Raw genomic sequence first — 27,555 nt, forward strand, 5'->3', positions numbered from 1 at the left:
CTTAAATGGGAATGTTTTAATTGAAATTGATTCTAGTGGCTCAAATGGGGGTTGGGAAAGACTAGATAAGACAAAATTGAAATCTCACTGTGGGAAGCTAAGCTTAAATGAAGGAGGTAATCTCACACATGACTTAAACCTCTTAACCCATGTATCGCCAACCTTACATCAAAGAGAGCACTTAATGCTGAGAACTGAACTTTCAGCGTACTAGGTCTAAGCCCTTATTAAAGCCTACTTGTAAAAAATCTAGGATTACTAGAATGTTTGGAGGAAGAGAAATGTTTACTTCCCCATTAATAAACCCTAAAAAGGCCCTCCACACTCTAATATAGAAGTCTGATGTAATGCTTTCCTACTCACCTGAAGAGTGAAATAACCTGATCTGAAAGGCCTTGGGATTTAAGGAACTGCCTTTCAAGATCCCAGCCGTTAGATGTAGCCTTTGTATTTAAGGATGAAATATAGGACCCTGAAATAATAAAATTATCTCTCTGGAAAGAACAGCAGATCCACTAGGGACAGTTTCCTAAGCCAGGTGAAACATACCGTCCTTGGCCAAAATGGGGCAATAAAAATTACCCTTGCCTTCTCCTTCCTTACTTTCTGAATTACCCTGGAAAGGAGCACAATTGGAGGAAAAGCATACATAGGTCTTCCCCCAAGTCCGAGACAGGGCATTTAGACCCCATAGGTGATCTGCTCGGTTCAGGAAGAAGAACTTCCTGCGCTATGTGTTGTTCCATAATGGAATCTGTTATTAGCATTCAGACTATAAGACGCACTGCCCCTTTTCCCCTAAAATTGCATCTTATAGTCCAAAAAATATGGTATCTAATACATAAAGCTGAGTGTATGTGTGCATGTCCGCTAAGGGAATCCCCACCGTTGCATTTACAATCACGAAATTTGGCACACAGGTACATCAGGTGTCCGGGAAGGTTTTAGACCGGCTCTCAGCTCTCTAGGACGAAAAAATGCAAGGAACCATATATTTTGCAAGCACGACCACCACTGACTGATTGCAGGGTGGTCATAATCATGGAAACGAGAAATGTATAATGTGATGGAAAAATGAAGCACTATGGATAACAACACATTAGTAAGTGGCTTGTATTAACTTCCTCTACATGATAAATGTCACTTACTGAAGTGAGACAACCCCTTTAAACTGACCGGATATCTTTTAAAGGAATTGTCCGCCCATTGACATAACTTAAAAAGTCCCCACACTGTGCAAATTAAGAAAACAATTGACGGTTCTGCTAATCACTGGCGGAGCAGTCTTGTCCTGCACACTGAGGGGATCAAGAAGTAGAGACAGACGGGGAACTGTAAATTGTCAGGAGTGGTGGAAGGGGAGGTAAAGTGAGTATTTACTTATTTTATTATTTAACCCATAAGAAGCCGTTCCTTAACCCCTTAAGGACCGGGCTGATATTCAACTTAAGGACCAGGCCATTTTTTTGCAAATCTGACCAGTGTCACTTTATGTGTGAATAACTTTAAAAAGCTTATCCAGGCCATTCTGAGATAGTTTTTTCGTCACATATTGTACATCATGACACTGGTAAAATGGAGTAAAAAAATAATCATTTTTATCCCCATATGTCTACTTCATGTTTGGATCATTTTGGGAATGCCATTAAATTTTTTGGGGACGTTACAAGGCTTAGTAGTTTAGAAGCAAATCTTGAAATTTTTCAGAAATTTTCCAAAACCCACTTTTTAAAGGACCAGTTCAGGTCTGAAGTCACTTTGTGAGGCTTACATAATAGAAACCACCCAAAAATGACCCCATTTTGGAAACTACACCCCCTCAAGGTATTCAAAACTGATTTTACAAACTTTGTTAACCCTTTACGTGTTCCACAATAGTTATTGGCAAATGGAGATGAAATTTCAGAATTTCAATTTGTTTGGCAAATTTTAAATTTTAATCAATTTTTTCCAGTAACAAAGCAAGGGTTAACAGACAAACTAAACTCAATATTTATTGCCCTGATTCTGTAGTTTATAGAAACATTTGTGGTCGTAAACTACTGTACGGGCACACGGCAGGGCGCAGAAGGAAAGGAACACCATATGGTTTCTGGAAGGAAGATTTTGCTGGACTGGTTTATTTACACCATGTCCCATTTGAAGCCCCCCTGATGCACCCCCAGAGTAGAAACTCCAAAAAAGTGACCCCATTTTGGAAACTACGGAATAAGGTGGCAGTTTAGTTGGGACTATTTTTAGGGTACATATGATTTTTGGTTGCTCTAAATTACATTTTTTGTGAGGCAAGGTTACAAAAAAATTGAAATTCTGAAATGTCATCTCCATTTGCCAATAACTCTTGTGGAACACCTAAAGGGTTAAATTTTTTTGTAAAATCAGTTTTGAATACCTTGTGGGGTGTAGTTTCTTAGATGGGGTCTCTTTTTATAGAGTTTCTACTCTAGGGGTGCATCAGGGGGGCTTCAAATGGGACATGGTGTAAAAAAAAAAACAGTCCAGCAAAATCTGCGTTCCAAAAACCATATGGCGCTCCTTTCGTTCTGTGCCCTGCCGTTTGGCCATACAGCATTTTACGACCACATATGGGGAGTTTCTGAAAACTACAGAATCAGGGCAATAAATATAGAGTTTTGTTTGACTGTTAACCTTTGTTTTGTTAATGGAAAAAATGGATTAAAATTAAAAATTTGGCAAAAAAAGCTGTTTTGGCACAGTTTGTTTTTTGTTTTTGTTTTTTTGACTGTGTTCATTTGAGAGGTTAGGCCATGTGCTATTTTTATAGAGCAGATTCCTACGGATGCGGCAATACCTAATATGTCTACTTTTAAAAACTTAATTTAGGTTTTACACTATAATATCCTTTTTTTTTAAAAAAAAAAAAACATTTTAGTATCTCCATAGTCTGAGAGTCAGTTTTTTTTAGCCGATTGTCTTAAGTAGGGTGTAACGGACCGTTTCAGCAGACAAGGGGTTAAAATCAGTTTAGGCGATAAGCCCCTTTCTGAGAGACAGGCACAGCTACTTGCAGAACACCAACTCCCGAACTGGATACAAAGTAGCACTCCAAACTGGAACCTCACGAATAGCTGCTAGCAGACGAACAGGAATCAGCTTACACCTCTGGCAATCAGTCTTCTAACAGCATACAGTGAATCCCCCCAATAACGAGACAAGGCTCCGTGTTGAGGGTCAAACAGTGGTCTGACTGTACTTCACGTACAGCCTCTTTTATTCTTAAACCACAAACATAGTACTGCCCACAGGGGTTTGAAATACAACCAATCAGTAATTTACAACACATACAATGTAAGTACAGCCCATCTGGTGTACACGCCCCTAGAGGACCAGAATGAAGACTGACATAAGACAGATAAACAGCACTTAGGACACAACACATCCCCACAATGCATCATGGTTTCCTCCTCTCTGCCCTCGAGACACCCGAGGCGTAATCCAATTATCTCTCAAGACAAAGAGAAGTCACCAATACACATGTGCAGACAATAGGACAGACATCACCCTTTAAACACACAATGGGACAATGGCACAATAGAAACACACCCAGCATTTCCTCCCAAGCTGACAAGTTACACTTATTATAAATTGTTACAACTTTGTGAGTTTACATTGGCCATACATATACAACTAACATCAATTTAAACAGTATAACTTGGGGACAAACCTATCCAAAATTCACTTGAATCGGTTCAGGGGTTTAAAAGTTAGTATATGGCCCATAATCCAGGGGCAAGAGGCCAGCAGCCAGTCCTCTCCAAAACCCAGTGGCGAGGTTGGTTTTGCCACATAGGGGCTCATTTTTTGCGGGATGAGAGGATGGTTTTATTGGCACTATTTTAGGGTGCATATGACTTTTTGATTGCTTGCTATTACACTTTTTGTGATGTAAGGTGACAAAAGAAAGCAATTTTTTTGACTCTGTTCATCTGAGGAGTTAGGTTATGAGAGCCATATTTATTTATTTTTTCTGGGCGATTGTCTGTGGCCAAATAGAATTAAAATTGGGGAAGGGGATTATAAATTTAGTACTTCATGGAAGTGTTGTACTCCCTGAGTCAATGCAGAGGCCCGGATGATCAGGGCACGTGTCACACTAAGTGGTGGTGTCCTTCTGTATCCCTCTCCTGTGACACACACTGCACTTTTTTGGGGACTGTCCCTTCTTTCCAGTATGGGGGACCACACCTGGAAAGTGTTGGCCAGGGACAATCTGGGCGCCTCCAGTTCCCGAGGTACTCCAGCCTGCTCTTTCCTGGTCAGAAAAGATCAGGGCCTTGAGGACTGCCTCTTAGAACTGGAGGAATTTCCCTGTGTTGCCAGCGCTCCGGGACAGCACAAAAGAGTTGTACAAGGCAACCTGTACCAAGTAGACCGCAACTTTTTTGTACCATGCCCAGGTTTTGCGCATGGCGTTAAATGGCTTGAGGACTTGATCAAAGAGATCAACTCCTCCCATATACCAATTGTAGTCGACGATACAATCAGGCTTGAGGACCGTTGCCGCGGTACCTCACACAGGGACAGGGGTGATACAGTTACCGTGATCTGACCAGCAACAGGTTTCCACTGGTAAGGGCACGGGTCTCACCCCTGAGAATAGGTGCTTGGAGGGGGAGGGTAGGGAGGCCGCGTTGATTTTTCCGCACGGTCCCACAAGCGGACGTGGATCTGGCGGCGAGGGACTGGAACAAGGGGATACTGGTATAAAAGTTATCCACGTACAGGTGGTAACCCTTATCTAGCAGTGGGTGCATAAGGTCCCACACAAGTTTCCCGCTAACACCCAGAGTGGGGGGGACATTCTGGGGGTTGAATACGGGAATCTCGCCCCTCGTACACACGAAACTTGTAAGTGTACCCTGAGGTACTCTCACAAAGTTTGTACAGCTTCACGCCATACCTCGCCCGCTTAGAGGGAACATACTGGCGGAAAATGAGTCGGACTTATCAACAGCGACCTCCCTTCAAGGTACATAGGCCTCCAAAAATTTGGCCCCGAAGCGATCGATGACTGGCCTGATTTTGTACAGGCGGTCATAGGCAGGATCACCTTGGGGGGGGGGGGATGCTGCATTATCTGTAAAATGCAGGCATTTCCAGATGGCCTCAAAACGGGAACGTGGAATGGCCATACAGTAGAGTGGGGTCTGGTAGAGGATGTCCCCACTCCAGTACTGCCTTAGGCCTCATGCACACGACCGTATTTTGTGTCCGTTCCGGGTTTTTTTGCGGATAGGATGCGGACCCATTCATTTCAATGGGTCTGCAAAAAACGCGGACAGCACACCGTGTGCTGTCCGCATCAGTATGTCTGTTCCGTTGCTCCGCAAAAAAAATAGTGCATGTCCTATTTTTTTTTCTAGCTTGCGGACAAGGATAGGCATTATTACAATGGATTCGCTAAAAAAACAGATCCGCAAAAAAAAAAAAACGGATGCCCTACGGAAAGTCATCCGTTTTTTTTGAGGATCCGCAATTCTTCGGAACACATACGGTCGTGTGCATGTAGCCTTACACTAGGTTTTTTGACTAGGCCCATGTGCAGCACGAGGCCCTCGGCTGCACTGACCGGAGTCCAGCCACCGGACCTAGCCAAAAAGGAGCCCGGGTGTTGAGCAATGAACTGTTGGGCGAACAAGTTCATTTGCTCCACCATCAGATTCACAAAGTGGTCACAAAAAAAGCTAACTAAAAGAGTGATATTCAGTGAAGCCCACTGTGGGAATCTGGATTCCTGATTGGCCAACAAAATCAGGAATCACAGGCTCAAAATCCTCTGGGGTACACCATGCAAGTTCACCGGTAGTGGGTTCAGGTGGACTTATCTGGTGGGCCGGAAAACTAGTAGGAGCCCCAGAGCTGCTCATACTAGTCCCCTTGCTCCGCCTGACGGCGTCCCCGCCGCCTTGGGGGCTCATCATCTTCACTAGATGATGAGGACGCGGATGACAAGAGGAAAGTGGGGTCCTCCTCGTCCTCACTGGGGCTCTCGGAGTCTGAGGCAAGCAGGGCGTATGCCTCCTTGGCCGAGAACGTCTGGTGGGCCATAGGGGAGTGTGTGTGTGTGTGTGTGTGTGTGTAAAACTTTATTTAGTGTGCGTGTGTGTGGGGGCACGGGTGTTCGCGTATACAAAAACCTAACCTAAAACAGAAAAGAAAAATTCAAACTCACTGATCAGCGGTCCGAAGCTGATAAGCGGTGGGGTGGGCGATGAACTAAGAGTGCCGGCCACAGTCAGCGCACGCACACACAAAAAAAAAAAAAAAAGTGCTTGCTCCCCAAAAAAATGTGTGTGGAGGGGAGGGGGGGGGGGGGGGGGGGGAAGAAACAAGCTGCAGCAAAAACAAAAATAAATAAAACTTTTTTTTCTTCCTAAACTCTACCTGAGTATCCCTGCCTAATCTATGGGGGGGGTCACTGGGGGTGCTGGGCGGGCTGCTCTCTCTCTCTCTCACTCCAGGACGCAGAATGGAGGAGGAGAGCAGAGCTGGGGGTAGTCAACCCCCCGCCCGCCCGTGCAGCCAATAGCCTGAATTGACCTGTGGTTTGCTGCGATCACCGATACAGGGGGGGGGGGGGGGGGGTGTCACAGGACCCCCCCCCCCCCCTCGGCATTTTCACAGAGTGCATGCTGAATGATTTCAGCAGGCACTCTGTTCCGATCACTGCCCGCGTCCTGTGTCTTTAAGTACCGGGACATCAGAGCGTACAGGTACGCCCTGTGTCCCCAAGAGGTTAAAGGGGTTTTCTGGGTGTTTAATACCGATAACCTATCCTTAGGATAGGTCATCAATATCTGATCAGTAGGGGGGGGTCGGACTCCTAGCACCACCATCGATCATCTGTTTGAAGAGACTGTAGTGCTCTGTGAGTACTGCATGCTCTACCTAGGCCTCTGATGTCACCTTCAAGTGCAGTTCAGTCCCATGCAATGTATAGCACTGTGCCTGGTAAGCTACAAAGGCTAAGGTGCTCATGGGAGAGCTGCAGCCTCTTCAAACAGTTGAATTGGAGGGTTGCCAGGTGTGGGATCCCACCGATCAGATATCAATGACCTATCCATGAAAATAGGTCATTAATATCAAAATGCCAGAAAACGCCTTAAGTACTGGGTCCATTTTTGGTTTTCCATTTTCGTTTTTTCCTCCTCACGTTCCAACAGCCATAACTTTTTTAATTTTCTGTTCATATAGCCACATGAGGTTATTTTTTGCAGGATACGTTGTATTTTTTAAGGTCACCACTTAAATGTACCATGTCTGTTATTGGAAAATGGGGGGGAAAAAAAAAATCTTTGTGGGGTTAAATAAATTTTTAAGGTTTAAGGTTTTGGGGGTTTTGACATCACAGCATGCGCTAAAAATGACATGACGTTCTTATTATGCAGCTCATTACAAACACAGTGCTACCAATCTTATATAGGTTTTTTTTGTTTTATTACTTTTAGAAAAATAAAAACCTTTGAAAAAAATAAAAATTTTCTCTGCATTGACATTTTCTGACAATCATAGCTTTTTTAATATTTTCATCCACAGAGCTGTATGAGGGATAGTTTTTTTGCAAGATGAACTGTGTGGGGGGGGGAGGTTCAACCATTTATGTGGTACAACGTTTTGATCACTATTATTCAATTTTTTTGTCCATTACGGCGTTCACCACACAGGAACTTAAAATATATATATTTTAATAGTTCAGACATTTTCAGATGCAGCAATACCCGATATAAAATATATTAACAGTACAAATAAATAAACATATGTAAAATAGGGAAAGGGGGGGATATAAACTTTTAATAATTTAATTTTTTTAAACTTTTTATTTAATAACTATTAGCCCCATTAGGGGGGCTAAAACGTGGGACCTTTTGATCCTTTGTCCTATTCACCCTAATAGATATCTATTAGGGTGAATAGGATTTTCTCATGCTCCCTGCTGCGCTGTGCTTTGTGCTCACAGCAGCATCGAGCTTACCATGGCAGGCCTGGAAGACTTCACAAGCGTCCAGGCTGCCATCATTCTACATAACCTCACAGGTGCCGCAATCACTATATAAATGAAAAGTACAGATCGCCCCTCAAAAAATGAACCCCCACACAGCTCTGTACACTTAAAAGTAAAAAAGTTATGCGGGTCAGAATACGATGACGCAAAGAAAAGAAATTAGCTTTCCATTAGATTTCATGCATGCGCTGTATGATTGCATTTCCGATGCCTGCGCATTGATCCCTGCTGCACTGTACTTTGTGTGCTCCTGGTCTTGTGAGTGACATATATATGCAGCAATGTTCTGTGGTGAACTCAAACACTTGAGTCTGTGCCTGCAGGTACAGAACAGCAGGGATCAACGTGCAAGTACCGGAAATGCAATCATACAGCGCATGCGCAAAATCATGGATGGAATCGTGACTGAAACTATACCAAAGGCTGTCAATCAAATGCTAAGGGGAGGAAAGGGGGCGCAGCAAGCTTAACTTAAAGCGAGAAAGCCGCTTCCCCCTTGACTTCAAGAACCTCATTTACATACAGCCTGCAGGGGAATAAAAGTCCTTGTTCACCAATCTTGCACATCCGGCAATCCGGACACAAACTGATGGCATTTGTCAGACGGATCCGGATGCGGATCCGTCTTACAAATGCAATGAAATACTGGATCCATCTCTCCGGTGTCATCCGGAAAAACAGGTCTGGTATTATTATTTTTTGCATTTTTAAAGGTCTGCGCATGTGCAGACCGGAAAGCCGGATCCGTTTTGCCAGAACACTTAATGCCGGATTCGTCACTAATACACTTCAATGTAAATTAATGCCGGATCCGGCAAGTGATCAGTATTTTTGGCCGGAGAGACAACTGCAGCATGCTGCGGTATTTTCTCCGTCCAAAAACCGTAAGAGGGACTGAACTGATACATCCTGAACGGAATGCTCTCCATTCAGAATGCATTAGGAAAAAACGGATTCGTTGTGACGGAACTCAATACCGGAAAACAAAAACGCTAGAGTGAAAGTACCCTAAGACAAAAACATCTTTAGAAACACGATGACATCTATAAGGTATTGCTTGTGGTTTATGGTGCATTTTATAGCGGACAGGTTCCCTTTAACCAATGCAGGGCCTGCAGAGCACTAATGTGTATGGAAAGGTTAAACGCCAGGAATTCAGATGGGCTACATACCTTGCATGGTCCCTGAAGTGCAGTGTCCTTGTGGAGATATTGAAGGCGGTCCTGGCAGCCAGCATTCTGTCACTTTCACCTTCACTCCTGTAGAGAGAAGTAGAGCGCCTCTTTATCTGATCCGGATACAGTAATCGCCCAGTAGCAGGCTTATCTGTAGATACAAGCGCTGCTAGTTATCAGTCCTTATGTAATAGACTCCGGGTCTGTGGCAGCTGCCGTCTATTAGTATTATCAGCTCAATTATTGAATAGCTCCTTGGGCTGAGGTAAATCTGGAAGGGTCACTGGAGCTGAAGCAGCCGCATCCTCCAGCTGGAAAGCTGTGATAATAGGTTGACAAACACCAAAAACACAGAGGGGGATTTACCAAATTTGGTGTGAAGGAAAAGTGGCTCAGTTGCTCAAAGCAACCAATTAGATTCCACCTTTCATTTTCCAAAGGAGCTCTGAAAAATGAAAGGTGGAATCTGGTTGCTATGGGCAACTAAGTCCGTTCTTCTTTACATCAATTACACCAAATCACCCCCACAGTTCCATGCTTACCAACGTTTCAGCAGGTAAAATGAGGGCACATAAGCCCCCCCAGGAATGCTCCAAACCAGCATGGAAACAACCACTTAGGCCTTGTTCACATCAGCGTTCAGCCTTTCCGTTCTCCTGCTCCGTTATAGGAGCAGGAAAACGGAAAGGACGGATTCGGCTCATAACTGAGCCGAACGGAGCCTACGGACCTCATAGACCCCCATAGACTATAATGGGGTCCGTTAGGTTTCCGCTCAGAAGATGATTTTGGAGCGGAGACAAAAGTCCTGCCTATAACGGAGCAGGAGAACGGAAAGGCTGAACGCTGATGTGAACATAGCCTTATTGGAAGGGTTTGCATTAGCCCCAACCATTTTTTACTTGGGACAGCGCAAATTTGCCAGGATTGTCTCTGAAAATCAGGGACAGTTGTCAACTATGCAGTTCTAAGGCCGAGTTCACACTTCAGTTATGTGATCAGTTATTATTCGCTAAAACCAGTAGTGAAGGCTACTTAGAGATCAGGTATAAGGCCTCTTTCCCACGGGCGTGTGCCCCGTTGCCGTATTGCGGATCCGCAATACACTGGAGCTGTTCCGTGGGCATTCCGCATCATGGATGCGGATCCATTCATGGGTTTCGTCCCATACTTCCGTTCCGCAAAAAGTTAGAACATGTCCTATCTTTTTGCAGAACGGCCGGATCGCGGACCCATTCAAGTGAATGGGTCCGCGATTTGCTGCCCCACGGACTGTGCTCGTGCATTGCGGCCCGCGTGCAAGTTGCACGTGTTTTTGTGTCGCACACCAGATGTCAGTGTGCTACAGAGGATTGTTAATTAACAAATAAAATATATTGCATAATAAAATGTACCTAAAACTAAACAGGAGGGACTTCTAAGGCTATATTCACAGGACAATGAAAAAGAAACACGTTTTTTTCATGGATGCCTTTCTTAGAAATGGCAACTGTTCCCTTCAATTGTATGGGGGCTGCTGGTCTGTAAAAATGGACAAGATAAGACATAAAAAAACTGGAAGTGTGAATAACCCCACAGACTACCACTGTTCTTCAAACGGTCGTGTGACGGTCATTTTCCATGTGAATGTACCCTAAGGGTTCGTGCACACAGACATGGACGCTGTATGGCAGCACCTTAGAACGGAGCTATACTTCTAGGGGAGAATACCTTCATACATACAACGGCAAATGTTTTTCTGTTGGATTTCATACAGAATCTCACACAAAACACTTCTGTATAAAACTGAAGGAATATGGAGGTACAGTAAATGACACGTACCTCTATGGTAGCAGTATTACTGCTCTGTGCACAATAGTGCGGTAGTATGGCTGCTTGCATGAGCGCTATACATACAGCATTATTCCCCCTATCAATGGTTTGATTACCACCAAACACACACTCTGGTGCATTGAAAAACCGAAATACTGAAGCCTAAGAACAAAAATTGCACTATTTAACATAGATTTTCTTTTAAAAAAATTATGAAAGCAGTTTTATGAAAAGTAAAAATAAAATAAAAGGCCATACGTCAAGCCATATGCGTTTTATAGTGAAGCAGCTGACGGTAAAACACCTCAGGCTGCGTTTCTGGAGCACGACTGTGGTAAATACTGCAACATGTGAATGGGGAAGGCAGAAATAAAAGTGAACTTGACCTCAGAGGTGAGACAAGCTGCTCAGTCCATGTACATGTAGGTTAGGTCTCCACTAACCTGAGCGTGTCCCGGCTGCAGCTTGAACCTGCCCTTGACTTGCGATGCACAGTGGATGAGGAGGGGGCGGCTCTCTCCCTCGGAAGTGATCTGCTCGATCCCCGGCTCCTCCCGTCTGTATGATAAGCTCAGCAGGCAGCAGCTCCAGTGTGAGAGGAAGAAGAGTGATGGCACTGCCAGCCTGCAGCCTGAGGACAGCTCTGCTGGTGCTGCTTTCTCTGGGGCTCACCCTGGTTCTGGGCCTGCTGCTCCCAGAGGCTATCAAGCTGTTGTTCACATGTTTGGGGTTCCCCTGTGATAATGCCTCACATGCCATTGTGTTGGTGTATTTTATGTTCATTCTTTTTGTGGCCATGCCATCTTTACCAAGGGGCACTGTACCAGTGAGTAGTTCCACCATTCATATTGTCTCCTGTGGCAGGGGGAGGGGGGCTTAGGTTATATTATGCATGTAGCTCCAGAATCCATGGGCAATGCCTGGAGCTTCTCCTGGATCCTCTGTGTAGTTAGAACTGTATGTGATGGGCTAGGTCAGGGGTCAGCAACCTCTAGAACTCCAGCTGTTGTGAAACTACAAGTCCCAGCATGCTCCATTCACATGAGAACAGTGAAGTGAGTGGGCATGCTGGGAGTTGTAGTTTCACCCACAGCTGGCGTGCTGAAGGTTGCTGGTCCCTGGTCTAGGTGATGCTGGCAGTATGTGAATATGTTCATCTGTTATAAGTTTTATCCAGCTTTGTATGATGAGTGCTCAGATTTACATGCATCGTCAGAGTCTTTCTAATGAACCAGAGCCTGGTTAAAGGGGTTGTCTCACTTCAGCCAATGGCATTTATTATGTAGAGAAAGTTCATACAAGGCACTTACTAATGTATTGTTATTATCCATATTGCCTCCTTTGCTGGCTGGATTCATTTTTCTATCACATTATACACTGCTCGTTTCCATGGTTACGACCACCCTGCAATCCAGCTGCGATGGCCGTGCCTGCACACTATAGGAAACAGAGCCAGCCTCTCTGGTGACCAGGACCGTGGGTGTGAGCATAGGCTTTTTCTCATAGTGTACAAACACGGCCACCACTGATGGATTGTGATGGAAAAATGAATCCAGCCAGCAAAGGAGGCAATATGGATAATAACAATACATTAGTATTAACTTTCTCTACATGATAAATGCCATTTGCTGAAGTGACACAACCCCTTTAATTGTCGCTGTCATTGTAGATTGTTGTGACACAGTTCACAAAAGCTATAGAATTCAGTGCAGTCTCAAAAAGTTGTTAGGCTGTAGCGTCAGTTTTGTTGGTGTGCTCATTTTAGTATGTCCCAATGTTTGCCAAATTTAAATTTGACACCAGGGATCCTATGCGGTCATTTATCAAACTGGTGTAAAGTAGAACTGGCTTAGTTGCCCATAGCAACCAATCAGATTCCACCTTTCATTGCTCACAGCTTCTGTGGAAAATGAAAGATGGAACCTGATTGGTTGCTATGGGCAACTAAGCCAGTTCTACTTTACACCAGTTTGATAAATCTCCCCCATAGATTGTATTTAGTGTTGAGCGAATCGGGTTTGGACTGCTGTATTTGAACCTGATTTGTTTGCCATATAATGTATCGGCTCCGTGGAGGTCTTTGCGAAGTTGCAGTAAATATCTCGAGACTTGCTTCGTATAGCGTCTATGATGGGACACTTTGTTTATTTGCGTTAATTAGTGTGAAAAGCACGTTCTATATTGTGAATTTTTCGTGCGGCTCTGGCCCTATAGAAGTTAATGGGGATGGAGTGAAAAAACTGAAGGCATCCGGATGTAATGTTTTTTTCACGGATGGATGATAGGAGATGTAGGATAGGAGATGTAGATTGTTATTCTGTTTTTCTTCACACATGTGAAAAATGCATCCACCACGTGGAAAACCACTTAACGCAAACGCAGAAAAAACTGTTCAACCTTGCGTGCAAAACTATATTTTTTTTTTCTTGAACAGATCCTGACACAGTCCGTATCGCTCGTGCGAAAGAGGCGTAAGGGGCCACAGGCTCATTATTTCTGCATCGTTTCATACATTTCTAATGCTGCTGGTTTCCATATCATGTCTAGGGTCAGCTTACGTTCCATATATACAACAGTACTATGCTCAATTCATTTTAACCCCTTAGTGACCAGCCTGTTTTGGGCCTTAGTGACCAAGAAATTTTATTTATTAATATAATTTTTTTTTATCCTCCAATTCCAAGAACTATAACTTTATTTTTCCGTCCATGTAGCCGTATGAGGGCTTGTTTTTTGAGGGACAAGTTGTAGTTTTTAATGGTGCACATAACTTACTGATTACCTTTTATCAACTCTTTTGTGGAAAAAACAGCAATATTGCCACTGAGATTTTATGTTAGAAATTTTGCGCTGCTCATATATATATATTTTTTTTAGCATAAATAACATAACTTTTTATTCTCTGGGTCACTATGATTACAGCGATACCAAATACATAGAGGTTATTTTACGTTTTAATGCCTTTGCACACAAAAAAATAATAAAAATTTAATCCCAACTTATTTTTCTCTCTACGGAGCTGTGTGAGGGCTTGATTTTTGCGGGACACCTTGTAGTGTTCATTGGTTATTATTTTGGGATACATAATCCTTTATGGTCACTTTTTATTTCATTTTGTTGGTGGCGAATTAACATAAAACAGCAATTCTGGCATGTGTATTTATTTTTATATATATATTTTTTTAATCTGCAGCATGTCAATTGTTTTTGCAGATTTCACCCTTTGCAATAAAAAGACTGATTTCCACTGATGATAAATAGAACTTTATCATTGATTGCTGGGAAACCTACGAATTGTGACAACTATTCTTACATGTAAAGTGGACTTTCTACCAGTTGTTGTTTTGAAGCTACAGAACCAAAAAACAGTTCTGAAAGTTCAGACAAGTTACTCATTTATTTATCTAAAACACATTTTAACAGTGCTGAAAATAATACTGCACTTGAGCGCTTAGTCAGCAGCCCAAGACTGTTATCGTATAACTCAACACACACCAGGACCATGTATGAGGCATGGGCCTAACAAGACCTCTGATGCCATGTTCACACTAGTGTTAGGAGATCTGGCAGTCTGATTCCAGTAGCCTAGCCTCTTGCAGCATAAATACCGGTTGTCAGCTGGACAAACCCGGCATCTCTTCTGTCTTCTTCTGTGAGGAATAGGACCTTTGATGACGTCACTGCTGTCATCACATGGTCCGTCACATGATCCATCACCATGGTGATGGATCATGTGACGGACCATTTGATGAGCGTAGTGACGTCATCAAAGGTCCTATTCCTCAAAGATGAAGACAGAAGAGATGCCGGCTGCGCAAACAAGTAGATTAAAATAAAAATTTAACTCTCCTTATTTTTTAACCCCTCCAGCCCTATTGTACTATGCATTCTGTATTCAGAATGCTATTATTTTCCCTTATAACCATGTTATAAGGGAAAAAAATAAAGATCGGGTCCCCATCCCGATCGTCTCCTAGCAACCGTGTGTGAAAATTGCACCGCATCCGCACTTGCTTAGAAAACCTTCAAACTGTTTACCCATGACAGATGATAAACTTACCGGCCTATAGTTTTTTCAGGCTCTGATTTTGGACCCTTTTTCAATATTGGCACCACATTTGCTATGTGCCAATCCTGTGGAACACTCCCTGTCAGTATAGAGTCTTAAGTATCAGAAATAGAGTCTGGCTATGACATTACTTAAAGGGGTTGTCTCATCATAGACAATGGGGGCATATCGCTAGGATATGCCCCCATTGTCTTATAGGTGCGGGTCCCACCGCTGGGACCTGCACCTATATAGAGAATAGAGCCTCGCAGGGTGGTGGCTGGAGGACTCCGGTCTGGCCACCACCAAGCCAGCTCCCCATAGGAGTGAATGGGAGCGTACCGCTCATGCGGGGCCAACGGAAATAGCCAAGCCAGAGCTCGGCTATTTTTGCCAGCCCCATAGAAAATGGAGGGCGGCTGCGCATGCGCAGTGCACCCTTCTTCACTTGCGGGGCTCCATTCTCAATATAGGTATGGGTCCCAGCGGTGGGACCCGCACCTATAAGACAATGGGGGCATATCCTAGCTATATGCCCATATTGTTCATGATGAGACAACCCCTTTAATTCTCTTAGGATACGGGGTGTATGCCATCTGGTCCCGGCGATTTATCTATTTTAATCTTTTTAAGATGCCGCTGTATTTCTTCCTAGATCAGACAGGGCACTTTTAATGGGGAATTTATTTTTAGATTCTGCATTTCATCTGACAGTTTATTTTCTTCAGTGAATACAGTGGAGAGAAAATATTTAATAGCTTTGCTTTCTTTATATGTAACTGTATGCAGTTTATTACAGTTGATATTGCTTTGCATTTTACATACTCCCTGCTATAGTATAATTCTATACTATTGTTTGTAGCTGAAGGTGATGGTATTTTCTCTTTCTGTCTCCCAGACTGAAGGCAAGGTGGTGCTGATCACAGGCTGTGACTCAGGTTTTGGATTAGCCTTGGCAAAACATTTACACAAGTTAGGGTTTACGGTATTTGCAGGCTGTTTATTAAAGGTAAGTGACCTCCTAGAAAGTGATTTATGGTGATAGCACTGTGATGCTCTGTGGTTCTATTTGTGCAAGCACCAATGGTTTCATTTCTCTTTCAGCATATTTAAAGAAGACTTGTTACCGATTTCTTTTCTAAAATCAATACCGTATACTGTAGCCTGTCTTTAGCAGATGCCATCGTGCTTTTTAAAAAAAAAAAACTTTGGCCTCTCCGTTGCGCTGCCATGCCCCTTGCCCTGTTCTCAAGCCAAATATGCTAATTACAAGCTTCGCTACAGGAAGGAGGAGATCTCTGCTCTTGTCAGTGGGCGTCTCCTTCTCCCCGGCTGTGACGCTGTATAATCGTTGCGGACCACTTCACAGCACATCTTCTCCCTGGCTTTGAAGTGGTCCACAGCGATTATACAGCGTCACAGCCAGAAAGAAGAAGAATCCCCCCCCTGAGAAGAGAAGAGGTCTCCTCCTTTCTATAGTGATGCTTGTAATTAGCATATTAGGCTCAAGAACAGAGAGAAGGGCATCACAGCAAAACGGAGGGGTCAATGAAAAAAAAAAAATAATAAATAGCGTGATGGCATCTGCTCAAGACGGACTACAGTATAAGGTAAGGATCGACTGATATTGATTTTTTAGGGCCGATACCGATACCAATAATTTTTGAACTTTCAGGCCGATAGCCGATAATTTATACCGATATTCTGGGAATTTTCATTTTTGAGAAAAAAAAAATTCCTACACAAATCTGCTGAAAATTAATATGTTTATTGTTAATGTGTATTTTTTTGTTTATTGTTAATGTGTATTTTTTTTTATAAATCTTTTTCATTTATACTTAATATTTTTGTGTTTTTTTTTTTACTAACTTTTAGCCCCCTTAGGGACTAGAACCCTTGTCCTATTCCCCCTGATAGATCTCTATCAGGGTGAATAGGAGCTCACACTGTCCCTGCTGCTCTGTGCTTTGTGCACACAGCAGCATGGAGCTTACCATGGCAGCCAGGGCTTCAGTAGCGTCCTGGCTGCCATGGTAACCGATCGGAGCCCCAGGATTACACTGCTGGGGCTCCGATCGGAGAAGGAGGGGAGAGAGGCCACTGCCACCAATGATTAATACTGTGGGCTTGGGGGGGGCGCACTGCGCCACCAATGAAGATAAGTCTCTCAATCATTCATATACAGGAGGCGGGAGCTGGCTGCAGAATCACATAGCCGGCTCCCGACCTCTATGAGCGGTAGCTGCGATCTGCGGCACCTGAGGAGTTAACTACCGCGGATCGCAGCTATCGCTCATAGAGGCGGGAGCCGGCTATGTGATTCTGCAGCCAGCTCCCGCCTCCTGTATATGAATGAATGAAAGGCTTATCTTCATTGGTGGCGCAGTGGCCACAGCCCCTCCCCTCCTCTTATGTTCTCTTCTCTCATTGGTGGCAGCGGCAGCAGCAGCACAGGGGGAGGGATACACTGCTTCCTTCTCCCCTGTGCTGCGGAGGGAACACAGAGAGCGCTGAGAGCAGCGCGTTCTGTGTTACCAATACGTTATCGGTATATTGGCAAAATAGATGCCGATACCGATAACGTTCAAAATCCTCAATATCGGCCGATAATATCGGCCAAACCGATAATCGGTCGATCCCTAGTATAAGGTATTGGTTTTAGAAAAAAAATCTGATGACAGGTCCTCTATAAAGCAATACTTTAAGAAACAAATTGACATTAACTGGGGAATGATGGTGACCTTCTTTTCAGGTGAAGATCCTTCAGTTCCTGGGCTCTTGTGTCATCCAAGATGGCCGCATTACTTCTCAGACTACCTGATGCATGTAAGAGGGGGTAACATGTCTGTATAAGACATAGCAGCTTGTCCTATTACTTGTATAACCCTGAAAGGTTTACTGATAGCAGAGCAGAGAGATAAGAGAAGTGACAGGACAGAGTTTACATTACAGGTTGAAGTAACCCTTTAGGGTCAAATTGGCTTCTCAAGGAGATATATATGTTAAAGGCATCCCTTCTTCTGCCTCATTCAGTAGATATATAACTATTGAGAGAGATGTATTTTTTTTAATACATTTACACATTTAACCCTTCATTTTAATTATATTATTTACCCCAGTGTTAAATTCACCCCCCTGGATGCTTGTTTTTTTCCTACAGTGGGGTAGATAATTACACACAGGGTTTTAAAGAATAAACTTCCTGACTCAGACCAAGAGCCGACTCAACGAGTCAGCAAGTGAATCGAAGCATGCGCATTGCGCAACCTAATCTTCGGTTCACTTGCTTCTTGTCAGCTCAGCGAATGAACCGAAGATTCGATTCATGAATCGGTTCATTTGAATGAACTGATTCAAATGAACCGATTCATGTGAAAGATCCGAACTTCCCATCACTAGTTTACTCGCAGTAAACCTTTCCGGCAACCTGTAGCAGTGTCCCCTTCTCGGCGCGTGCGCACAGTGCAAGAAGAAGCCGATGCCAGCAGTCTGCAATGGCGCATCAGGCTGAGCCTATGCGCACGCGCGGGATCTCAAAGCGGGGGGAGGGAGGGAGAGGCAGCACTGAGGAGTAGAAGGCGGCGCTGGGCACGAACGGCGATGCGTGCGGCCAGGCACCATGCATCCACAGACCTCCCCTGCTTGGGCACCTTAATTCAGCGATTGACAGGTTAGTAAAACCAGATTTTCCGCAGAATAAACCCACAAATAGCTTTTATAAGGCCACCTTAGAAATCCGAATGCTACCCTGGACATGAGCATATGTTTAGCTCACAGGGCTTATAGGTGGTGACAGAATCCCTTTAATCATATACATAAATATGATAATTTGGGGCAGGGTAATGAGCCCAATCCTCCACACCATAGAGTAAAGTGTGCAGATACTGCATAAGTTTGGAAAATGTAATAAAAAGTTTGTGAAAGAAAAAAAAGGAAAACCTCCCTGAAATGAGAAGTGCACCTCCCTGAAATTAGTTTTTGCAGGTTGGGATGTCTGATAACCTGTATTCCACTGTTTACTATGTTTGATATGTGGTTGGTTTTCAGTTCCGCTTCTCTCTATGAAGAATGACTATATTACTATATGTGATGGAGTGTACTGAGCATACTCAGACAGCCTGTGTCGGATATTGTAGAAAGGGCTAGAAAAGAGGGGACTGAGTTTTGATGCTGGCAGGGAGGAGGGCTGTAAGGAACTGTTATGGAGAGACCTGTGAGAGGAGAGTCATCAAGGAAAGCAAATTCTAGACAGAGCGATGAGAAGACTGAGGCCAGTTAGGGCTCATGCAAGCAGCCGTAGTTTCTGTCTGCATCTGATATGCATTTTTTGCTGAGCGCATGCGGACCCATTCATTCCAGTGGCACTGTGTGATGTCCGCATTCGCACTTCCGTACTGCGGCCCTGCAAAAAAGTTAGAACATGTCCTAGGCATGTCCGTTTTGCAGACAAGGATAGGACATTCCAAGAGGAGTGTGGCGGGAAAAATGGCAGCATGCACTTGGCCGGTATCCTTGATCCACAATTTGCGGACTACAAAACCCTTACGGCCGTGTGCATAAACCCTTAAAGTACCAATGAAAAGAAAACAAGGGCCCACGTGGGGTCCCAGAATACTGACCAAATTCAAATAGGTGCTTGTGAGGAATATGGATTAATATTTACTGTCAGCCATGTTCCCACACCAGCCATCAGCTGCAAGATAGCAGAGGTAGTGAACTCCACAGGAGCACCCTGCTTCAAAGCCCAGCCATATGGCAGAGAACTTCTTGCAGGCCACCTTTGTTTACAATTTCTCCCCTCCCTGAAATCCCACCGCCAGACTATGACCACGGGCCTGGTCATCGTGGCCACAGGGACACAAATATGTGTCCGGTTTGTGCCTGTGATGGCCGGGCGATTCATAATTCCTTATGAACTGCCAGCTCCAATATGCCTGATAAATTTTAATTGAACTGGGGAATGGCCCAGACCCCTGCAGAGAGGTTTTTCCTGTTCCATTCGCTGCGTTCCTGGCTGGCTGAATGGAGGTGAGAAATTGTAAACAAAGGTGGCCTGCTGGAGGTTCTCGGCCATATGGCTGGGTTTTGAAGCAGGGTCCTCCTGTGGAGTTCACTACCTCTGCTATCTGACAGATGATGGCTGGTGTGGGAATATGGCTGACATAAAATATTAATCCATATTCCTCACAGTGCTAAAGAGCACAAACACCTAAATGGGATAAAATACCAAGCACTCTGTATATAATAAACTACCCAACACATGTAAAAGATATATCTTTATTAAAGTTAATAAAATACATAGACACAAAAATAAATTGGCATCACAAACACATGTATTCACATGCAACCCTGCTTATTTTATACTATTGCTCTGTGCTGCTATTTACATCTGACCCTTTAGGTTGGTCTGGTTGTCTCCTTGTGTTTGTGATGCCACAGACTGACAATGCGTCACAGTGTGATCCAAAAAGTTATAGATTTCATTTATGAAGTAAAGTTTTGTAAAATCTGTCCCCTGTCTGGTTCCTGTGCTCGTAGTTGTGCCACCTTTACATGCATACTGTGAATTTGGTAGTCCAGAACATTTCCTGCTTATCCAGCCCTGCTATTGGAATCTGAGGGCAGCAGGAAATGCCCTGGACTAACAAATGCACATGCATCTAGTAGTCTGAGAAGCGGTGCGGCCGTCTTGCATGGCAGAAGAGAAGACCTGAAATTGACGGATCTTAAGCTGAAAAGAAGGTTACCATAAGTGTTCTGTTTATTCCATATATTCCAGGAGGTTGGTTTGTTGTCTACCTGAGCCCTCCTCATTGCCGCTGACTAGTTATCAAATGACCTGATGCTCTCATTATTAATTAATGCTAGGAGCATCAAGTACTTATGCACCTGGTTGGCGATCACTGTGGCTCTCCTGATTTCAACTGTATGGCCGTCCTCAGGACTGTGACAGTTGAATACTGCATCGGGAGTGGCATTATATTGTGCTGTACTGTGGTATTTGATTCTGCTGGGGAAGTATTTTATGCTCCACTGTAGGGGTGGGTGATATAGGCGATATGCGATATAAATATGCTCTCGGCGCGCACCATGTTCTCCTGAGCCGGCACAGTGGAGAAGGAGGGAGTCCCTCCCTCCCCACTGTGCGCGGCTGCCGCTGACCACCAATGAGAACAGAGTAGGAGGAGGAGGGGAGGGTCTGTGGCCACTGCGCCACCAATGAATGTGCCGGCCATATCCCGGCCCCTATGACTGCACGCTGCGATCCGCCGCATTTAACCCCTCAGTTGAGGGGTTAATCGCGCGGATCACAGCGTCCTGTCAGAGGTCGGGTGCCGGGAATGTTCTTCAGTCTCTGCATTGGTGGCAGTGGGCAGTTCCGATCGGAGTCCCAGCAGTGTAATGCTGGGGCTCCGATCGGTTACCATGGCAGCCAGGAGTCACGCTACTGAAGTCCTGGCTGCCATGGTATGTTAGTGAGCAGCATTATACTCACGTGCGCCGTGGCCGTCGGTCGCTCCTTCTTCTGTCTGTGCGGCGCATTGCTAATGCTTATAGCATTAGCAATGCGCCGCAAAGACCTATGAGAAGAAGGAGCGCCCGGCGGCCACAGCGCACGGGAGTATAATGCTGCTCACTTTACAAGAGGGGGCTGATAAGAGGGAGAGGCTGGGGGGCGGATCAGGGGCTGTGGGGCACATGAGAGGCTGGGGGGCACATGAGAGGCTGGCTGCCATGGTCAGCTCCCTGCTGTTGTGTGCACAAAGCACAGGGCAGCAGGGAGAGTGTAAAGTCCTATTCACCCTAATAGAGCTCTATTAGGGTGAATATGACAAGGGTTCTAGCCGTTAAGGAGGCTAATAGTTATTAAAAAGTTTAACCCCCCCCCCCCCCCAAATATAGAAAACAATATATCGCGATATATATCGCATATCGCACATGCCTTAAATTATATCGCAATATAGATTTTAGGCCATATCGCCCACCCCTACTCCACTGTAATATTTAGTTTTCCTGGGGTAGTATTTTGTGCTGCACTGTGGTATTTGCTTTTGCTTGGGTGGTATTTTGTGCTGCACTAATGTGTTGCTGGCCCTGATTACTTATGTTGCCCCACCTTTTGTCAATTTGGGCCCGCCTACAACATGGGGCCACATTTAGTTTTTTTTTTTTTTTCCAGGGCCACTTTAAGTTCCCAGTCTGCCCTTGTTCATAATGATCTAAACTCACTTTTGTGTATTAGAGTTGAGGCTTTGGCTCTGAGAGTTGTTGGCTGGAGGTATGAAAGGATTACAGCTAAGACGTACATTGTAATCCCAGTTTTGGTAATATCTGAGCTGACACTCAATTCCACAGGCAGTCTACTGTACACATCAGTATTCAGCCATTCAAAGGCTCTTTGTCGGTCTATAGCCTGACATGCACGTTCATGCTCTGATATAAGGCACATGCTGATTGGATGGGGCTTCCGGCCAATTGCATGTTCTGCATGCAGTATCGGCCTGGCACTTAGATCTGGTGGTAGAACGCTGTCAAAAGTGTCCACAGTAGACAGTATCTCCCCTGGGACCATCATAGGTTGAAAACAGATTCAAGTTACGATATGCAGGAGAGGCCCTCATGACTTGAAACCATCGCAAGTTGGGGGATCACTGTATTAGAATTTACTTCTGATGGCCTTTTCAACGTGTGCTTCCAGGACACAGGTGGTGAAGGTGCTCAGGAGCTGGAAAGTTTTCATTGTAATCGCATGAAAGTGCTTCAGCTGAATGTATGCATTGAGGAAGAAGTTGCACAAGCTGTTGAGACTGTGAAGAAAAACCTGAAAGAGCCCGATAAAGGTACAGTATTACATTCTTCAACTGAAGGACAGTAGGGTCAATCATTGCGTTCTTTCACATGAGTTTATGTTATTAAGGCTTCACGCAGCGGTAGCAGATGGGGACAGTACGGTATCATGCTACAGAGCCATACAGGACCGCATGTCCTGCTGTACAAGGCTCCTTCATGTGTCACCAAGATGTAATGGTTTGGAGCATGCCACATGCTACAGCAAAAACCTCCTTTTGTCTTTGTATGAAACTTGAGGCACAATGAGTTCACATGCATTACTGTGGCAGACCTAGTCCTTCAAAATGGAGCTGCAAGCAGCGTTTGAGTGCCTCCTGGGAAACTGATCGAGACGGATCCGTCATGACTCACAATGTAAGTCAATGGGGACGGATCCGTTTTCTCTGACACAAAAGAAAACTGATCCGTCCCCCATTGACTTACAATGGTTTTAGAGACTGATCCGTCTTGGCCATTTTAGAGATAATACAACTTGATCCGTTCATAACGGATGCAGACGGTTGTATTATCTTGACGGAAGCGTTTTTGCTGATCCATGACGGATCCAGCAAAAATGCAGATGTGAAAGTAGTCTACGGCTACTTTCACACTAGCGGTTTTTGCGGATCCGTCATGGATCAGCAAAAAACGCTTCCGTTCTGATAATACAACCGCATGCATCTGTCATGAACGGATCGGTTTTATTATGTCTTCTATAGCCATGACGGATCCGTCATGAACACCATTGAAAGTCAATGAGGGACGGATCCGTTTTCTATTGTGTCGGAGAAAACTGATCCGTCCCCATTGATTTACATTGTGAGTCAGGACAGATCTGTCTTGCTCCGCACCACATCTTGGACAGAAAAAACGTTGCTTGCAGCGTTATTCTGTCCGCGATGCGAATGCAACCAAACTGAACGGAATGCATTTTGGTGCGTTTCGTTCAGTTCAGTTTTGTCCCCTATGACGGATCTCAATAGCAGATTTGAAAACGTTAGTGTGACAGTAGCCTAAGGTGGCATCTTTCTTTCTACTAGAGAGACTATAAGAGGGCATCATTTTCTGTTGGGGCACTATAATGAGATATATTTTGTACTGGCACACATAAGGGGCAATTAATACTACTATAAGACATTTTTACTACTGGCTTGCATAAGGTGGCATTACTCTTACTGGGGGCACTTTTTTCTACTAGTAGCACTATAAGGGGGCATTTTTTTTCTCTAGCCTAGTGTGGGTTTTGTACAATTCTTGTTCTATCCATCCTCACAATCTCGATGTATTTTTCATCACCAGAATATCATTCAGACTTGTATTTTCTGTACTTATACCTACGGTACATATTCAACATTGGACAATTACTCTAACTGTTAACATTGTAATGAGCTCAATAAAAAGATTATTGAAAAGGGCAAATCAGATATGGATTGAAGTAACGATAGCTAGCGGGTGCTATGTACTGTATCTTGTATGGAAAGTTAACCATACTGTTCGTTCTCAGCTTTATATTTCAATTCCTTTGCAGGTTTGTGGGGTCTGGTGAATAATGCTGGTATCTCTACATTTGGAGAAGTAGAATTCACAAGCCTAGACACACATAAAAAAATAGCAGACGTCAACTTGTGGGGAACAATAAGAGTCACAAAAGCATTCTTACCATTAGTACGTCAAGGTAAAGGTAAGTTAAAGCAGATTGTCACCAATGGAAACAGAAAGCAAAACTGGTAATATTGAAAAGGTCACTAACCTTTCAACCAACTTTACAATAAATAACAGATATTGAGGATGCTCACCAGTATACCGAACTGGAGCACGGCCCACAAACTACCAATTAGTGATTAGATATACAATACTGAAAGAAATGGCTGGCTCACAGTAGATTTGCCTATACTTTGCATATATATGTAAATGGACTGTGAGACAGCCATTTCTTTCACTTTCAACAAACTTTGCATACATCAATAGCACAAGAGAATATAAGAAACAAAAAAATGAAATTCCTCCTCCCATCTCTATTTCTATGGGCAACATATAACCTCCGGGACCCACTGCAATCTGCTGTTCAAAGAGACGGCAGCACTCTGTGAGCACCTAGACCTCTTCCTAGGCTAGTGACGTCACTGTAATCAGTCACATGGCCTAGGTGCAGCTCAGTCCCATTCAAGTCAATGGGGCTGAACTGCAAAACCAAGCACAGCTGTTATACAATGTACGGTTCTGTGCTTAGTAAGCTGTGAAGAGACCACAGCACTCAACGAAGCTCTGGATCATTGGCAGGGGTGCCAGGAGTCAGACCCCTGCCAATCTGATACTGATAACCTATCTTGAGGATAGGCCATCAATGTCAGATTCTTGGATAACCCCTTAAAGGTGAGGCCTATTTTCATTTTTGCATTTTGGATTTTTCCTCCCCAAGTTTCAATAACCATAACTTTTTTTTTTCCCCGTTCGCCTATGACAGCACCCATGGAGAGACCGCCTCCTCCTTCTCAAGACAGGAAACAGGAACCAGAAACCGCTTTAAAAGAGGGACCCACCCCCTATACCTCCAGTTCTGTTTCCTGTCCTAAGGGGACAGGAGGGAATTTGGAAACAGCCAAGAATTGCATAGAGCTGCGGGCGCCCCATCTGTGTTATAGAGTATGGAAGGCTTTACCCTTGAGGCGTAAGTCTCCTTTAGGAGCTGCTGCTGAGTCAGGGCCTCTTTCTCTCTCCACCCCGCTCCGCTCCCAGGAGATTTTTTACTTCGTGGACGTCTGCGGACCTCTGCGGCCGTGTCGCATGTCAGCCCCTCGCCCGAAGCCAGGTGAAGGGCGTGCGCCGGGACATTGGAGTCTGTGCAGTCACGTACGTCCGGGGCGACAGTGGAGGGAAGCAGCGCTGTAAGCCGGAAGTGGCGGGGGGGGGAGCCGGGTTTGCGCGCCCAGTAGAGAAAAGCCAGCCAGCTTACTGCCTTGATGGGTGAAGAAGCGTGCAGTTCCTCCATTGGAAAGATTCAGTGATTGAACATGGAGCAGTCTCAGCGCGCAGAAGCCACTGAAACCACCAATGATACGCCGGTACCACGGTGGGGTAAGAGGGGTAATCCCCTTATGTGCATGTTGCGGTTTACTCATGGGGGTCATCTTTTATGTCTAGGTGTCTAAGGAGTCTAGAAAGGTCTCCAGATCTAAAGACAAGGGTTGTGCTGTATGTAAAAAGAAGCTACCCTCTGCTTGGGCAAAGCCCCTTTGCCAAGCATGTGTGAGCAAGTTAATGGAGGAGGAAGTTCCATCTCTGATGGGCAGTATCAAGCAGATGATCTGGGAGGAGGTTAAGGAGGCAGTTAGCGGTCTACTAAGAAGCCGCCCTAGTACCTCTGCAGCTGCGTCTAATTCCCCCTCTAGCGACAGTGATGCGCTTTCTGGATTGGAGGAAGAGGGAGAAAGGCTTTCATCAAATGACTCCTCTGATGACGAAGCCGCTTGGAAGCCGCTTTTTCATGCAGAGAACATTAATTCCCTAGTAAAAGTAATAAGAGCTACTATGGGTTTAGATGACCAGAAGCCGCTACAGTCTGTTCAGGACTCTATGTTTGAAGGTCTGGGCCCTAAGAGAAAAAAGGTATTTGATGTGTATAAGAACATTCAGGCTGTTATTGCTAAAGAATGGAAAAAGCCTGATAGGAAGTTTTTTTTATACCTTCCTCTGTTAAGCGTAAATACCCCTTTGATGAGGAAGTGACTGCCTCTTGGGATAGAGCCCAAAGCTAGATGCCCCGGTTGCCAAAATAGCTAAAAAAAAAAGCTGCTCTTCCCTTTGAGGATATGGGTTCTCTAAAAGACCCAATGGATAGAGATTTATTTATTTAAAGAAAAATTAGGAAGCCTCGGCGGGGGCCTTTAATCCGGCTATCGCCGCTACTTCGGTAGATAGATCCCTTAAGGCATGGATAAAGGAGTTGGAGCATCACATTGAAGGGGGTACCCCCAGGGAGCAGTTGTTATCCTCATTTCCTACTTTTTATAATGCCCTAGATTTTATGGCTGGTGCTTCGGCTGACTCTCTAAGGTTATCTCACAAGAAAAATAGTCGGCACTCACTCTGTTTGCACGTTGCACGGGATAGGAATGAAATCCACGTATATTCAAGGAAAATCCCAGCAGTCGTGTCTTCAATCAATAGGATATTTATTTCATCAAATTAGAAATGTCCACAATCCTGGACGCGTTGCGGCTAGCATGCCTTCATCAGCAGATACAGGTATACAAAATGACCTAGTTTATATAAAGGGATATACTCCTCCCCTCATGACAACATCCCCCACTCCCATTACCTACACAGGTGATGGGAGGGATGTATAATTAACAAAGAAAATACGCCCATTAGTAAATCACAAAAAATGGGTCTGTGTCTCAGATTATACTTCACAATCACATGTATGCAAAAAAAAATTATTCAAAATCATATACACATATATATATATCTCATACATTGCCAGGTATATAAGGCCCCTCACCGAATATTAGATGTCTGAAAAATAGAACATAAGCATAGTATTAGCTTATTAGATATGCATAATCTCATAATCCCTATTAAGGCCTCTGGGATGTAAAGTATCCAACGTGTGGATCCAATACGCCTCTCTGCGCAGTAACAGCTTCTTTAAATCACCTCCTCTCCTA

The 27,555-nt window shown here is 44.4% G+C and overlaps 2 protein-coding genes across 2 annotated transcripts in view; one reads left to right on the forward strand and one right to left on the reverse strand.

Moving 5' to 3' along the window:
- BDH1 (3-hydroxybutyrate dehydrogenase 1) overlaps positions 1 to 11,495 on the reverse strand; it is a 39,766-nt gene extending 28,271 nt beyond the window's left edge. Inside the window, exons 1-2 of the mRNA XM_040428322.1 lie at positions 11,454 to 11,495; positions 9,196 to 9,282 (exon numbers count right to left, since the gene is read on the reverse strand). Of these exons, the coding sequence (XP_040284256.1) occupies positions 9,196 to 9,260 (65 nt within the window). The 5' untranslated portion in view covers positions 9,261 to 9,282; positions 11,454 to 11,495. The remainder of the gene's footprint in view (positions 1 to 9,195; positions 9,283 to 11,453) is intronic.
- Positions 11,496 to 11,585: 90 nt separating this feature from the next.
- Positions 11,586 to 27,555, forward strand: part of LOC120997943 (D-beta-hydroxybutyrate dehydrogenase, mitochondrial-like) — a 30,629-nt gene continuing 14,659 nt past the window's right edge. Inside the window, exons 1-4 of the mRNA XM_040428321.1 lie at positions 11,586 to 11,836; positions 15,957 to 16,067; positions 22,758 to 22,899; positions 24,417 to 24,569. Of these exons, the coding sequence (XP_040284255.1) occupies positions 11,621 to 11,836; positions 15,957 to 16,067; positions 22,758 to 22,899; positions 24,417 to 24,569 (622 nt within the window). The 5' untranslated portion in view covers positions 11,586 to 11,620. The remainder of the gene's footprint in view (positions 11,837 to 15,956; positions 16,068 to 22,757; positions 22,900 to 24,416; positions 24,570 to 27,555) is intronic.

Source organism: Bufo bufo, chromosome 4, assembly GCF_905171765.1.
Source record: "Bufo bufo chromosome 4, aBufBuf1.1, whole genome shotgun sequence".
NCBI lineage: Eukaryota > Metazoa > Chordata > Amphibia > Anura > Bufonidae > Bufo > Bufo bufo.